This window comes from Ascidiella aspersa, chromosome 3 (assembly GCF_963924565.1).
Source record: "Ascidiella aspersa chromosome 3, kaAscAspe10.2, whole genome shotgun sequence".
Taxonomy (NCBI): Eukaryota; Metazoa; Chordata; class Ascidiacea; order Phlebobranchia; family Ascidiidae; genus Ascidiella; species Ascidiella aspersa.
Window position 1 is genome coordinate 9,192,609 of NC_139449.1, and position 16,607 is coordinate 9,209,215.

Here is a 16,607-nt window from a genome sequence, read left to right on the forward strand (position 1 = left end):
ACCTGATAAACAGAAGATTGTCCACATCTTAAAACAAAACAATATTGCGCTTGTAACACACGTTGAATCCAATTTATTAACCGAAGTAACAACTCACAGTCAAATGATCGATACATCTACTGCGTTGTAAAATATTAAACACTGGGTTGCCAGGCGATTTTCATGCTAAACAGAATACAAAACGTTGGAATGGCGAACGCGATAAGGCACTAAAGGCGAGAGAGAGATAGGATATATCATATTCACAGGTTACATTTCAATTAGTACAAAAACTTTAGGCCTATATATATATATATTGCACGAATTACTTGTCGGAGTGAAGTAATAATAATAAAAGGGATGTGTGACAGTAAAAGCGAAATTACACTTCTGGCAAAAACAGTAAAAGGAGCAGTGGAAAAAGAAGGTAGGCCTTGTGGTAGAGTGCTGAAAGCTATAAAACGGCGATCTGAAAAACAAATACCCGCAGTCCCTGAAACAAGAATAAACCTGCATTTACAAACATGCAAAAACATACGACCGTCGACCACATTCTTGCGGCTCAAAAAATACATTTGGCTTTTTTTTCATGCAAGGTTTTCACATTTTACTACGAACACTGGAGGTTTGCAACCCAAACGTTTTGGAAGCAAGCTTGTTTATTAGTGAACTATTTTGACAACAATTTCATTGCCAATGAGTTTTTATAAAATGTTAGCAACAGACAACTATTTTAACTTTAAGCTAAACAACTTTACTTAACAACAATCGAATTAAAAACGTGATGCAATTTAATCCTAAATTTAAAAACTTGGTAAAAAAATTGAATGTTTTCAGCAGCGGATTTCTCACAAACTGAACTGGCGAGCTGATGGTTGTCAAACTGATGAGACAAAACTAGAGCTACCCACCTTTTCGAACTGTTAACATCAGCGCTTTACGTGATCATAAACATAATCATCTTCTTTCTTGTAACTGAAACAAGACAACATAAAAAAGGTTAGTTAAGATATAACGTAAGATATGACACAACTTAAAATTGTAAAAAAATCGGATCTAGAACTACACTTGAATCAAATTAAGTTCAAGTTATTTCTTCTTTGAAAAGAACGAATTCGTATAAATCTCAAATTCGATTAGGTAAAACAATAGGGAAATGTAACTAACTTACAACTCAGAATTAATTAATAGCACAAAATCAAAAGTATTTTTTCCCCAAAGAACATTCCCCAAAAACTCTCCCACATTTTTTTTCTCAATCTGTCAAAATTAAAAACGCCTGGCGAAGCCCATAAAAACAATTTGTGGCAGGAAATTACGAAACACTACAAAACCTTTTCAGCTATCAAAAAATAAAACTATCCCGAAAAAAGAATAAAAATAGGAAAAAAAATTACAAAATGGCACAAACCAAAAAAAATGGTAAGATTAAGCCTACCTAGCTGTCAAAAACTAAAAAACAAGAAAACTACCTGTCTAAGCTAAAAAAGACAAAACTGCCGAAATCATTGATTAAAATGACAAACAAATCCCAAAATATCGAAACAAATGCTAAGTTAAAAAATGGAAAAACTACCAGCTTGTCTACAAATGGACAAAAGCTTCACACAAAAAAAAACATCAAAATTAAAAAAAAAACACACAGCGAGATACAAAACAAAAAAACTAACCTATCCGGGAAGTTGCTTGCAGTGGCGTAGGTGCTCTCCGGGTCCTCACTGGAAGCGGCGGAACCGGCAGCATTTGCTCCCCACTTGTCCCGGTAAGAGATCGAGTCGTAGTCATTCTGGTCTGTGTTGCCGATGTTCAGCTGGCTGTAGGTGCCCGACGGGTCGTCGTCGGCGCCCGGGCCGCCTGGGGTTTCCCCGTACTGGGCCTCAGCCACCATCTGGCGCGCCGGCTTTGGTGGTCCCTCCAACGGCGCCTTGTTCTTCTTCATGAAGTTGACCTTCTTGCCTGCGAAGAAACGGCGACGTTAAAAGCAGGACTGCGGAGTCGGACTTGGGACTCGAGTAAGAGCACGTAAAAACTAGAGTCCCGAGTCCGACGTGCGCTTGCGGAGTAACACATTTTGAAACTCATATGGCCGCCAACTGAAATTATGAAGGCGGAATAGTATATGGTGGATATTTTCCATCCAATATTATACGACAACCCTATAAGTGGATTGCTGAATATATACCTTTTTCATTACGTAAATTTGCGAAATACACGAAATCTCACATTTCGGGACTCGGGTTTATGTTTTTGGTCGAAGTCGGTTCGGGCTATTTTTAACCGAAAAAAAAAAAAAAAAAGTGAAAAAATCACCAACAAATTAAGACACCTTCAAAAACACTATGCGTCTACTTATAAAAGTTTATGAGCGAACCCGGGAAATTATCTGTGAACCACAGAGGTTTGTTCCTATTCCCTCGCTTACTACTGTATGAATAAAATCTTCAAAACATACTAAAACCTTAACTTAGAACTAGGACTAATAAAGCAGAATGCTAAAAAATCAGCAAGGATGTTGTTGCCTATTGAGGGTGGCAATTCCCGTTCATACGCGAAAACATATACATCGCATCGAAGCGGAATTAGCTTACAGCGAAACAGAGCCGAAAACCGGTGCCAAGTAGTTACACGATACTAGGGTGGTATCGGTGCTAATCTTATAAAAAAAACTAACATAGGCAATTTAGCCTTGAGATGCGATTCAATTAACGGTGCGCCTGTTACTCGCAGTTTTAATTTATCAGATACAAAATTAACAACTTAAGGTTATAAACAATTTAACATTTAAAAAAGCTTTCTTAGGCTATAGTAAATTTTGACCGTATAATCGAAAAAAATGAAGGTATAGTTCTAAAAAATGACGTGTTTAACCCTGTTAATAACATCATTTGGTATCGGTTCTCACGGCCGTATTTTTTGTCATAAATGATAGGGTAACCAAAAGATGTATATCCTAGAACTGACCCTTGGACTTTGTGTTTTTCGGCGGCGTCTGCAAACTGATGGGCTCGCTGTAGGTCGGGTCGGCATCGATCGCTTTCGACTTCTTCTTGGCGTCGAAGGGGTCCTCGTACACAGACGACGAGGGGACACTGGGTGAAGGGGGCGCCAGGGACTCTGGAGAGTGCGGGTGCTTGAACGAGGGGTAGGACTTGGACGCGCCGGTGCTCGAGGTACCTGAGTGACAAAAAGCGATTAAGTTTATTTTTGGATACGACAAGGTTCAAACTTTTTTTCATAAACAGCACTATTACTATAACTATAAGGCAGTTTTGTAAACAAGTGACTTTAAAATGACTTAAGTCCCAGTCAAGTCATTTGTGAAAAAACTTAAGCCCAAGTCAAGTCTTTTAAAAAAATAGTAAGTCAAATTCCCAGTCCTAGTCATAAACTATTAAAATTGGTAAACTCCAATTATGAGCAATATTTCAACTAACAAAACAACAACAAAAAACATTTAGCGATCTAATGTTTTTTCGTGCAAAACTTGAGATAACTAAGTGGAAAGACTTAATTTCAAACCAAGTCATTTGACTCAATGACTCAATTCCAAGTCAAGTCATTTGAAAAGATTGACTTAAGTGCGCTTAAGTCAAGTCAATAATTTAAGTCATTTCAACACTGCTGTAAAACTATTGGTTCACTTTGTCGTGCAATTTTACCAACACGCTACTAAAATTTCGAAATATTTTATCGTGAGATTTTAGCATCACGAAATAACTATTGTGTGAGACCTCGACTTTGAGCATAACAAAATCATTTTTTTACTCTTTGGTGAGATTCATATGATAAAATCGCTTTCACGCGAGATTTTAGTATCGCGAAATCACAATCGTTGTGACATATAAACGTAATGTAATAGATTGAAATTAGTTTTTTGAAATACGAAATCACTTAAGCGTAAGATCTATTGCCACAAAACAACCTTGGATTTAACATAACCAAATCAGTTTAGTGAGAGTTTGAAAACACGAAACAAATTCAGTTTGACATTTTAGGATAACAAAAAAATAACCTTTGTCTGAGTTATTTGCTGGATCGGAGTGCCACGATATACTTAGGTGTGATATTTAAGTGTCACGAAATCTCTTCACGACGTGAGACTTTTAGTGTGATGAAGACAAGAATGATTTACGAGCATACGTGATCTATTGCAGTTTAATTAAATTAGGGTTTGGGCAGAATTCGACCTCAGTATATTACAACGATTAGCAAATGGGAATCGAAAAATGTGAGCTATTTATTAGGTATAATAAAATAGAAAACTATAAGCGCCAAAAGCTAAAGAAAAAAAAACTTTTGACAGCTAGGCATGATTCACTACTTCATTACTAAGCGAATTTTGGTAACTTCAAAGAGGTTAACCTCAGTATATATCGACCTCAGTATATTACAACGATTAGCAAATGGGAATCGAAAAATGTGAGCTATTTATTAGGTATAATAAAATAGAAAACTATAAGCGCCAAAAGCTAAAGAAAAAAAAACTTTTGACAGCTAGGCATGATTCACTACTTCATTACTAAGCGAATTTTGGTAACTTCAAAGAGGTTATTGTGTGGTTGTAGATTTTGCAGCCTACTCTTTAAACACATTAGAAACGCCACACAGTAGTGATGCAACGCTCCATACAGAAAATCAAAACAATATTTATAGTTGTTTATAACCTGCAGTCTACTACGGCCAATGCTGTGGTTTGCCCAAGTTTAATTTTTATTTCGACACCACGCGAAATACAGTTTAGACCCCTGGAACCTAGCAGTATCCAGCCTTTTAAATGTTAAAATTTGGTATTTTACTTTAATAGCACATTGCTGAACTATTCTGGTGTGGTTTGTTTATTGATAAGATTATAGGTCACACATTTGGGCTTTTAAAAAGGGGGTTTGGGAAAGCCACTGTCCTTCTCAGGATAACGACAGTTAAAAGGTTAATACACATTGATTTAGGAAACGGTTGTATATATCGACATTGCCAAACGCTTTAGTTAAAAAAAATCCTGTGAGGCCAAAATTTAGAAATCCATGAAGTTCTTCCAAGGGTAACGAGCGACAAAAGTAAGATGAATACACACTGATTTAGGTCTTAGGAAATGTTTGCAGATATAAAATTAAAAAAATGTTCACCGTTTTAGCTAAAAAAATCCTGCGGGGCCCAAATTTCAAAAGCATGCTTGATTGCCTGTGCTGACCAAAGTGGAGTGCAATAAAATGAATCGCACTTACTTTGTGCACGACTTCGCGATGCCAGGCATTTGACATTCCTTTCGACTTCCTGGAATATTGCGTTGTACTTGTCGGTGATGAAATAGAACATCCCTAAGAACACAAGACACAACACTTGGTTAGCGCAGCGGAAAGATTGAAGAGATTAAAGTGGCAATAACGCTGGTGGAAGTTGCGAGTTCATATACCAAGGCAGGATGGTCCAAACCCAGGCCCGCGGGCCGACATCATTTTTTGTGGCCCGCGAAGCACTATTGAATTATTGTAATAGGTAAAGTTGACGGTTTAATCAAAGAAATATAACTTAGCAACGAACAGCAAGCATATTGCAATTGTTTGGTTAAAGGCATAGTTACATTATTAAATAAATTAACTGGTTTACTATCGCCCATCAAGTTTTAATCCAGGGGTGGCAAGAACGCCTAATAATTTATGTGTTAGACCGGTTTGAAAGTCGCAGTACGTCCTTTATGGAACTTTATAAAATGGCTGTTTTGCGAACTTGTAGGTTATATTTGCGTTTTGTTTTACGTCTTTTTAATGGACCGATAAGCATAACATAAAAAGTACGACCCGATATAAATTACTATGTTTGCCACTTTAAGGTAAATGAACGATGAAATATATAGCGCTTCGGGAAAGTATTGTTTACATGATTTCACTGTGGCTAAAGGTTATTCTAGCCAAATATATCTAGAAAAAAACATTCTACGCTTAAATGCAGCATTCTGTTTTGTCAAATACGCAGTTTTTTCGCTTCGCGCGCACCATTTTGCCACCAGTGTAATTATCACATTACTTTTTGACGATGCTTTTTGCCATTTCATGACCCGACCTAATGAAAATCGTTAATCGCTCCAGGCACGCATGTCGCATAAATAGCCTGCTTTATGTGGCCCGCGAAGTAGATCAACGAAATATTGTGGCCCGCGATGCTGTCAACCTTGGACCACCCTGTACTAAGGGAAGCATTAAACAACACTAACCTTTGTAAACGATATGTTGAATTCTAAATAGATGAATCAGGTGGCACTATATAAAGACAAACTGTATTGAATTCCCAACAAGTTTTCGCACAACAGTTCTTCATCAGGTCACAGTGTCTTATTGTATAGGTATTTCACTTTGGCCTGCTGACGGTTGTTCGAAAGCTTGTCGAGAATTCATTACAGTTTGTCTTTATATAGTGCCACCTGATTCATCTGGCAATAATAACGTATGTTTACAACTGATACAAGTGACACTGAAGTAGCAACAAGATTATAAATATTGTGCATTATTTCACTATTACATTTTTAATATTACACAACTTTATAATGGTTTCTAACTAAACATTAATATTGTGGTATAACACCTAAGGGACCTTGTATAAAACCAAAGGGACATTTAAATAAAATAAGCATTATTGTTTTTCTTGGAGGCTAACAAGAATATTAATTCATGTTGAATAAACGTAAAAATACTAAAAATATACACAATTTTCATTATGGTGTTTTTCATGAGACATAGTTATTGGAAGTTGGAACGCGTCGTTCTTAGTTCTAAAATACTGGTGATAAACGTGCTTTTGGGCCAAAAAAATTCCAGCCATGCCTGGCCAAGATAAAAAAGTTTATACTACCTTTAAAGGCATTTAATGGTCCACCACAATGTTATTTCCCATGCAAAAGCATTTTTCTAGGTTTTTTAATGGCATCAGACTTTTTATTAACATGTATATAGGCCACCATTTAATTAAAAGACTAAAACATAATTCACATTTTTAAAAAGCAAACGAAAAGTAAATACTGGTTGACGCAACAATCAAAACACTACAAGGGGTTTTCAATTGTTAGAGGCAATTTGTGATGTGGCAAATAAATACAGTACCTTCTCCTGAAGGGCATCTTCTTCCCGCTTCGAGTGAAAATTCTTGCTTGTCACGACCATATCTAATTAAAAAATAAATAAAATAATTATATATATATATATATAAAACAACAGGTGGCAACAGCAGAATAATCTAACAAAGCTAGCAATTCAGGTCAGACACTATTAAAAGATCAAGATATATAACATATATATTGCGCCAGCCATGGCATCGTCAGCATATTTTAATTCAATGGATACCATTCATTCGCAATTAAGATATACTGAGGAATGGTGATGCCATTGCTGGCGAAATATCTATATATATGTCTATTTTAAGATCTTTCAATTTTTAATAATGTCTGACCTGAAATGCTAGCTTTGCTAGATTATTCTGCTGTTACTCATCAGGATAAAGGTCGACATTTATCTTGGAAGGGTCAAGGTGATTCCTATTATCACATGTCAGTGCAACAGGTGGTATGTAGAGGCTTATGGCGCAAGAATTTAAAAACCACAGAATTTAAAAAATACATTCATAGACAAACAGTATAGACTTTCTTGTCTCAGTCAAAATCAGTCACTATAGGTTCTAGTTTATAAAAGAGAAATATATTTCGCCAATCACGGCATCATCAGTCTCTAAAAAACGAATTTTGTATTCATTTCTCTTTTATAAACTAGAACCTATAGTGACTGATTTTGACTGAGACAAGAAAGTCTATACTGTTTTGCTACCATTCGAAGTCATTGTCGTCACTAACGTGCATTAGGGCGAGGAGATATCTTCATTTTCAAATATTCGGTTTACATTCAAAGTCTTTTTAAAACACAAAATTGGATTGCTAGGTAGTTTTCAGAAAATAATTATCAAATAAAACAGTGCAATAATAACAAGCAGAAACACATAACTTAATCTGGACGTAAAGTAAATTTAAAGACTTTTAGAAAAATATAGGGTTTCCAAAGAATTTTCTTGTACATAAATCAATTCAAAGACTTTTCAAAAATTTGACCTTTGTGGAAACCCTGGGTTTGAGTTTTTATGTTGGGCTGATACTAGATATCAGATTTAACACTTGAATACTAGAATGTAATCGGTGACAATATAGAAGAAAATTGATGTAGAAAATTTGGCAATGATTTGTTATCCAATGCAAATGTTGTTACCTGGGCTAAACTGAAGCAATTTCGGCCTGTTCACCCTTAAAATCTATGCACCATTAATCTATTTAAGAACACGTATCATGTCAGTTAGTTTTGGATTGATTCAAATGAAAATTTTTTAATAATATTGGGTTTTTCAACCTTAGATAAACAGCAAAGTACCAGACATTAGAAATAGTGTCCCAAAATATGTTTGTAAGGCGAAGATAACATCGACCAACATCAAAACTGGTAAAAAACTTCTGTAACACATTTACCTTAAAACGTATGCAAGTTCTAATACATGGGCATAGGCTCCATAGTTGCTTATACTGAAGGATAAATGATCTAAGCTGACAAGAAAAGTAAAAAAATAAAAAAAAAGCATGTTTAGCACTTTAGGATATATTTTTCAATCATGGCAACAATTAAAATTGCTTATATTTATGATGAATTGATCTGTTGCACTGACCTATTAAGAAACCAATTGCATCTAACAATAAATATATTTTAACTAATAGTATTTAATCAAAATAGGGTTAAACGTCTTAGTGAGCCAATTAAATAAAGCAAACTGAATAGGAGAATAGTCAGGGCACATATTGGAGCAATTATTATTATGCAAATTTTAAATGTATTTTTAACTTCAGAACAAAGATGGGAAACCTGCAGTATACTTAAAAGCTTACAATGACTTGCATTAGAATTGAAATTATAAAACCACAAAGTATAAAACACAGCAACAAAATATTTTCAACATTATTCACTTGATATGGCTTTGCCATTATTGAAAACCTTAAACCAATGAAGTTACCTCCGCTTTATATACGCCTTTAAGTAACATATATTTTGATTTTGGAAGTTGTCTGATGTCTTAAAGTTTTTAGATGTTTATGTAAAATTTTAAAAATCAATTTTTGAAGCTTGTCTGTAATGTTGCGCAAATTTTGCGGCCAACAATACCAAATAGGTTGTCTATTACTGGATAAAAAAACAGTGTCACTAAAATGATGAAACATACAACGTGATAGGTATATAAACCAAATATTATATAAATTAGTTTACAAATAGATACAGTTATGTGTAAAATGTGTGTTTGTGTAAAATGTGTGTATATATTTATAGATTAAACTTCTGATCTCTAAAGATAGGGAGGTAAACCATTTTCTGTTATATGTACATTTGCAAGAACGCTTATTAATTACAATTGTTTTAAAAGCCACCACTAACAGGTAACCTTAAGCCGTTGAAAGTTTAGAACGATTGAACACAACCTTAATAGGAAAAGGGGCAACAAACGATTTACAAATATAAAAAGTTACAACATTCAGCTGGAGAGATGAGGCCAGTAGCAGGAACTAGTAACTGGCAATAGCAGGGCTTTTTGCTGCCGACACTTCCTACATTATGACAGCGGCAAAATGACAGCAGTGACTCATGAACAAAGGTCCTGTTTCTACCTTGCTGCAACTTCAGTGACTAAAACGGGACATATGAGGTCTTTTGGAATGCTTGGTTTTACAAGGTTGTAAAGATTTATTTAAATCTAATCTCGAAAAACAAGATGAGATTTTTTTTTCGCAAAATAAGCACCAGTTTTCCGATAACTTTTTGCTTAACAGACAATTTGACTATTGGAGATACATACAAACATTTATTTTCAATTTAAAGTTTAGACAACTTAATAAATATCCATGACATTTTAATAATTTTGCAAATTTTGTAATAAAGCATATAATTTGTGGTTTGTGGGTAATTATAATTTGTGGTTTGTGGGTATATATATATACATGTTGTTTTGTGTTTGAAAAAGGATCACACCAAAAAAGGTTTGTCAAACATGACAAAACACAACCAAGTGAACCAACCTAGAGAAAAATAATGATTATATTCAGATGGAGCAATACTAACAAACCAAACACTATATATAACCCTATTGAATGCAAATCTAAAAACAAAATAACTTTTTATAAATACTTAGATATATATATATCTATAGAAGGCTGAAGTGACAACCAATAGAGAGCTATAAATCATCCGGGCTAACTGAAAATATAGATACATGCTAACCATTGAAAGACGGTTCTATTTACTTACTTCCTTAATAGCTGCAAAGGCCATTTTATCATTGGCTGTCTTGTTTCTTTACTGAGCAGCTCAATGTCTTCGGATGAAACATTCAGCAGATAAGTGCCGGACAAGTTAAACTTGGCAGTGACGTCGGTCTCTCGTATTTCTACTTCGAAAAACACTGCACAGAAACAGAAAAGAAAACATGAAACCCTAATATACATGTTCTATTTTCAGAACATACTTATTGACAAGAAAATCTCATATACCTGCACTTGTCATTCAACGTAAAAAAGCAAAAAAGGAGATGCTTCTCCTAGCAAATCATTTAATCCAAAAAATCAGCCATTCACATATAGCATTTTTTTCATTAATATTATATATTAAAAAGTTCTTTTTTAGGACATCGTTAAAATATTTTTTACACCTATGTCCAGCATTTTATATAAAAAATGGTATATCCTACATAGATAATAGGTATCTCAGAAACTACTAAAGTTGAACATATGGCTTTTTATGTGTTACTTTAGAAAAAAGCTCATTTGACACTTTTTGACAAAAATAACCTTATTAAGGTTGATTGACCATACTCTCATAACAGTAAAACGATTTTATAAACACTGAATAAAAGGTGTATTTTTATTTTTCAAAATAAACACAGAAATCCAGATTAATACCGGTAGCTAATACAGCTGTTTAGAGGTATCATAAATGTTTGCAATATTTAAAAGGAAACTAGTATTCAGATATGTTTGTTTTAGTGTTTTTCAATATTTGTGGTCTTTGGAGCAGTGTAGGGTTGTAACAGGACCACAGTTCAAACATTAATCTATTAATATTGGTCTTGTTTAAACAACACCACCGAAAGTAAAATTTCATGCAAACATATTATAAGGTACCTTCGTTTAACATATCCGGTCCTGGGTAGGTACTTTTTCCCGACAGGGCCAAGTTTATGGCTTTTGTCCATGCTTCAAGGTCATCCTCACTGGTTGAGGACAAAAACTGGAAAAAAACTTCATGGTTGAAAAACTCTGAAACTGTAATTGATATGTTTTAAAATGTAAGAAAAAAGTTGGCACTTGTTATGTGTTTGGATCAATTGCATTAAATTGCCTTTAAAATAGTGCAATTTTTGATACAAATCCAAACATTGCCAGAACAAATTACACATGACAAGTGCAAAGTATTGCCTTAAAAATATACTTTTGGTAATAAGTTTTGGTTGTCCTAAAGGTTCCAAATCAGCATTTTAAACAGAGAAAAAAAATTTATAAGCAGATTTTCTTATAATGTGTGATGTAGGTATAAAAAATATAAAATGCCCTATAAAAAGTTTTACAATTTAAGTTACTTAATGAATCAAAAAAAAACTTGTGTCAATAATTATATGATATTATTCTATTTTGATCTATAAATTTTATTTAGGACTTATATATCTATAAGCAATAAATTGGCAAAGAAAATGGTTCTACAGACAGGCAACACTTTTAATAAATGTATTTATTGATGAGAATTCATAGTAAATATTAAAAGCTTTATACTTTTATTTAGACATATTTAGCAAGTTCCTATTGCTTATTCAGTGTAATGATATAAGGTAATTAAACAAACCAATGCTAATAACCTCCAGGCTTGTAATTGTTATTCTGGCATTCTATTTTTTTTAATATAAAATCAGTTCCAAGGTTAGTGTTCATGGGTACTTTAATAAGCATAGTAGCTTTTTTACAAGATTTACAGTACATATATATATAATATAGTTTTCCAACGCAATCAGCTGACAAAATTTTATACACAAATAAGCATTTTTCAAGAATTATACATACATGGCTTTTTTCGTCGGAGAAAGTTAGTTCTAGCTGCTCGCCCTTCTTGCCTTCTTTCGCATGTTCCAACTTAACCTTTGTGCATTTTTCTAAACTGATAACGTTCTGTCAAAACAATGTATGTAAATAGAGACAAATTTAAACTAAATTGCAGTAATATAAAATTCATAAATAGATATTTTAAACTTGTTTACACAGCATGTGCATTTAGTTTTAAAAGTGTAATACAATCAAAGTAGTAATTACACATACGTGGAACTAATTGCTTGCCCAAATTTTAGTAATCGGCTATTTATTTGCTACTATATTACAAAGGTCAACTACGGTTTGTAAAAATCATAAAAAAGCAAGTGACTTTTTTTAAGTTTTGTCGTTGGGGTAGCATTCAACAGTTTATTATATGAATATTACCAAATGAAGTGTGGCAAACCTTTTTTGAGGACTTGTGTTTTTCATCTTTGGAATCATAAATTTCAATGCGAGCTGCTTTATCTCCAACTTTAGGATAAAGTATCGCCAACTTCTTATTCCACTTCTGAAAAGTAATTGGGACAAAGTCCTGTTATAACTAGCGTGGAATATCCTAAAACAATTACAAAAACAGCTAAATATTTAGTTGGAAAGTTGAGCAAATAAAAAGTATCCAAGAATGGATTGACAGTTAATATGGATGAAATGAAAATAAAGACATTTTTCGAAAAAAAAGCTCATTAAAGAAAATAAAGGTGTACCTTTTGACCTTTTGTGTAATTTATAACTCCAGTTAATAGCTCCTCACCCATACTTTCTTAATATTTACAGAAAAGTGACCATGGAAATAAATCCACTGGGTGTTTTCCTGGTCTGGGTTATTATGTAGTCACCAAACAATAAAACGTTTTGGTTTTACAAACAGGAAGTTATGCAACAACAATATTGCAACCCTAATACTCTGCAAAATATATAAAACAGTATTTGTTATAAGCTGAATTTAATACAGTATACACTACTTGTTTTAAAGTTAAGCTGTTATCATGGGATTTTGCAATATATATAATATAGCTTACCTAACTGCTAATTACAAACTTACTTCAATAATTTTTTTTAAACTGCACAAAAAATTAAAATTGCAATTTTTTTTACACACCTTAGGTTTGAAATCCTACCACAATTTAGCTAATTGTCGAATTTCAAGTGTGCAATATAGCAATTCATGTGTGCACATAAAATTTATTTAGGAAAAATATTGGGTGTGTACTAAATACCTGCCATAGAATGAAGACTGGTCTGTGTGCTTGCTTTTGATTGATGTAAATAAAAAATGCAAATTGAAATCACTAGTTGGGCTTTGATTAACTAAATGCAATCAAGCAATTTCACAAAATAATATTGCAGGATGTGACTATTTTATAAGGAAATGAAATAGTTAGGTAAAATTGTTAAAAATGAACAAAAGCTCTTTAAGAAATTTAGTTTTATGTACCAAAGGGAAGTACGCAGCACGAAATTATTTGCGTATATCTCCAGAAGTAAACAAGATATTTTTTTTTGTGTTTACCCATTTTTTAAGATACTTCACTAGGCTTAACCGAATGTATGCCAGTGAATACGATACACACGTTTGGCTATCTTTAAACCTCTAAATGCAGGATCAAATCTTCACCAAACTAAAATAATTGACGTTGTTTGTACCTACCAACACGCTTGGTTTTCCGCTAAAATCACATTTTAATCAGAATTTGACCACGTTTTATTTTTTGTCATGCAAACGAAACAGCAACTTTGGTGTTAGTCAAACAAAACTCCTTGCAATTGTTCATATCATACGAATGTAAAAAACGAAAGATATGCTCGCAAACACGAAACCATTAGGAATTACTTCTTTGCAAATATTACTCTGCTTTTATTTTACTTTTATTTTCAACGCCTAACCTTTATATAAGAAATCTTAAAATAGCATTTCCCGTTGTTTTACATGTTACGCCTGAATGGCCAGCGTACTTTTAAGAATTAATTTCAACATAAAGTTATGACTTAATAAAGAAACTGCTACATTGGCAATCATAGTAATTAAAGAGATGCTCTTTGGGATTAAAAAGCAAAAAACAACTTTCTTTTAATTGTAAGATTTTTAAATACAATACACGGAAACTTACCCGGGGTCAGTTGTGTACAACAGACGAAATAGGCAGTAAGTTTTCTAATTTGAATTAGTAAATTTTTTTCGCTTAGTAGGAATTGAATTTTGCTCCCTAATATGTTGAACTAAAGAATTGTTCTTGAATCTCTTTTAGTTCTCTCTAGTTGGCCAAAGCGATGTGGCCACGTTGCAGTGTTTGAAATTATAGTTTGTTAACCTATCTAGTTCTAGAATTCAGGGGTGTCCAACCTTTCAACTCTTGACGGCCGCATTGACAGTTCTATTTTCCTCACGGCCGCAAGTTAAATTTTTTTAGGGATGACTCAAAAAGTTGTCAAATCGTGACGTCACAACATAATTAATCTTAAAAAGACGTTTTGTTGTCTAATGAACTCGTGGTAAAATATGGAACCTAAATGCAGATTATCGCGCGAAGCGCGAAAATAAATGCGTTTATTACGTTTAGATTTGGCAAAACTTTTAATTTAATCGAAATGAGCTATGCCACAATATGCCATGATATAAATAGCACTTTTGATATTATTGCTCAATTGCTTCCTCCAAATGGCCACTGCCACCACAATATTAACGGATTTACTTCAAAGGGACTAAAATACAATAAAGATAGATAGAAGAAGTTCGCGCAAAGCGCGAAAAAGTAGCGTTTGCATTAAAATTTGTCAAAAATAATATTTTTAGGGGGCATGGTCAGGTGCCCTCTCTGGATCCACCCCTTCTCTAATGCTATTAGCCAATCTAATGACCAGCAATGGTAGACGAATGTCTGGCAGGCCTATAACATAAAAAACCCTGTTTAATTTTAGACCTGCCTCAAAGTTTCAAATTCAGCATTTTTTTTATACTTGTATTTGTTTTAAATTTCGTGCAAGTTTTATTACATTGCCACAAATTAAAAACAAATTAAAAATATATGCCCAATATTTTTGAATACGGTTTCCGTTTGTTCGCAACACACTTGTCAGCCTTTTACTGTTCAACGTTAAAGACGCGCTGATCTAGTTCAAAAGACAGCCTCAAAACGTAAACGAACCGGACGTCCAAATATGATTCGCGCGAAGCGCGAAAAATTTTACGCACTTGCCTAGTTAAAATAGTCAAATAGTATTTGTAAATAACTCGTGTCTATAATTTGTCCAAAGAAGCCGCGGGCCGGATAAATTACATTGGCGAGCCGATCCGGTCGGTTGCCTACCCCTGTCGTACACTGATTTCTTTGTGCATCAATCAATCAATAAAATCAAGTTTTTTAGCGCACATAAGGAATCTCTTCCCTGAGAATGTAGCGAAAGAGCTTAGCTCACTGATTTAACTGCAATCCCTAAAGTTATTTTTTTCAAAACATGCAACTTGAACAATTAAAACACTGTCCTTTCCGTCGTTAAGTGACTTGATTTGAAATGTAATGCTCTGATTTACAATTTCAGCTATATTATAGTGTCTCGTGTTGTCCTGTTCGTTTTAGAAATGACGAAAGTATATATAGACCTTAATTGTAATCAGCATGTTTTATTGATAACCGTAAATCAGTATTCCAGTATGAACAACAAATACACATTATAAGTCAAGAGTAATTACAGGTGACATAAGTCAGTAACGGGTTTAAAGAACTTTGTTAAGCAGTGCATTAAGTTTTTAGGGGTATACCGTTACATGCAGTAAATTTATAAAACAAATAGTGTGGCAAGTTTAGGCGAGGTAACAATCGTCGGGTAAAAAGCGCAACGAGTTTTTGTGGATAATAATTTAAACAAAATTCTGTCATTTTGTGACGTTTTTAATTGTCTAGTGCCCAGGGTTTCGGCTTCTCACATCTAGGGTAGCCAAACAGTTTAAAGCGTTATACCCAAGTCGCGGTAAAAATATCGCCTAGATTTAATCTATTTCTATAAGGGTTCTTGTTACGCCACGGTTTTAGGTAATGTAGAAAACATTTCTGCTGGTTGAAAAACGAAATGGTGTCCGGGACTGGATAACAATATTCAAACACAGTAAAGTGTGAGTAAGGTTTTAGGTTAAAACGTGTGCCTGACTGGTGGAAGGTCAAGGGTCATCAAGGAGCATTGTATTACCGTACTTGACATTATCTGTGAGACAGATAACAGCTTTCCAGCTCGAAATAAAACACCAAGAAAATACATTATGCTCGCAATAGATTTGAACACAAAAATCGAAACTGGATAACTTATGATTAGGGCGATTATTTTTTGATCTAAAAAACAGGAAATTTTGACCTAAAAATAATTTATTTTGAAAAAAATTTGACCTGTTAGAAATACAGTGATTTAAATAACCTAGGCGTCGTTAATCACGCGTTTTTTATACCGTATTTTTCTCTAATAAAGATATAATACGGTTAAAATGACTTTGATCATA

General features: G+C 33.8%; 1 protein-coding gene across 2 annotated transcripts; it reads right to left on the bottom strand.

The window, feature by feature from the left end:
• Positions 1-137: 137 nt before the first annotated feature.
• On the bottom strand, positions 138-13,021 carry LOC146159099 (docking protein 1-like). 2 transcript variants are annotated; one of them, XM_083384888.1, is made up of 11 exons: positions 12,826-13,021; positions 12,525-12,629; positions 12,095-12,199; positions 11,165-11,270; positions 10,293-10,446; positions 7,071-7,132; positions 5,202-5,294; positions 2,941-3,153; positions 1,650-1,935; positions 891-954; positions 138-448 (listed from the first exon to the last, which is right to left on the bottom strand). In XM_083384888.1, exons 1-10 carry the CDS (start codon positions 12,874-12,876, stop codon positions 909-911), a joined length of 1,221 nt encoding a protein of 406 aa, XP_083241014.1. In that variant the 5' UTR covers positions 12,877-13,021; the 3' UTR covers positions 138-448; positions 891-908. The 2 variants fall into 2 exon arrangements, with proteins under 2 accessions (XP_083241014.1, XP_083241013.1); XM_083384887.1 differs by having other exon boundaries at positions 138-472.
• Between the last annotated feature and the right edge of the window lie 3,586 nt (positions 13,022-16,607).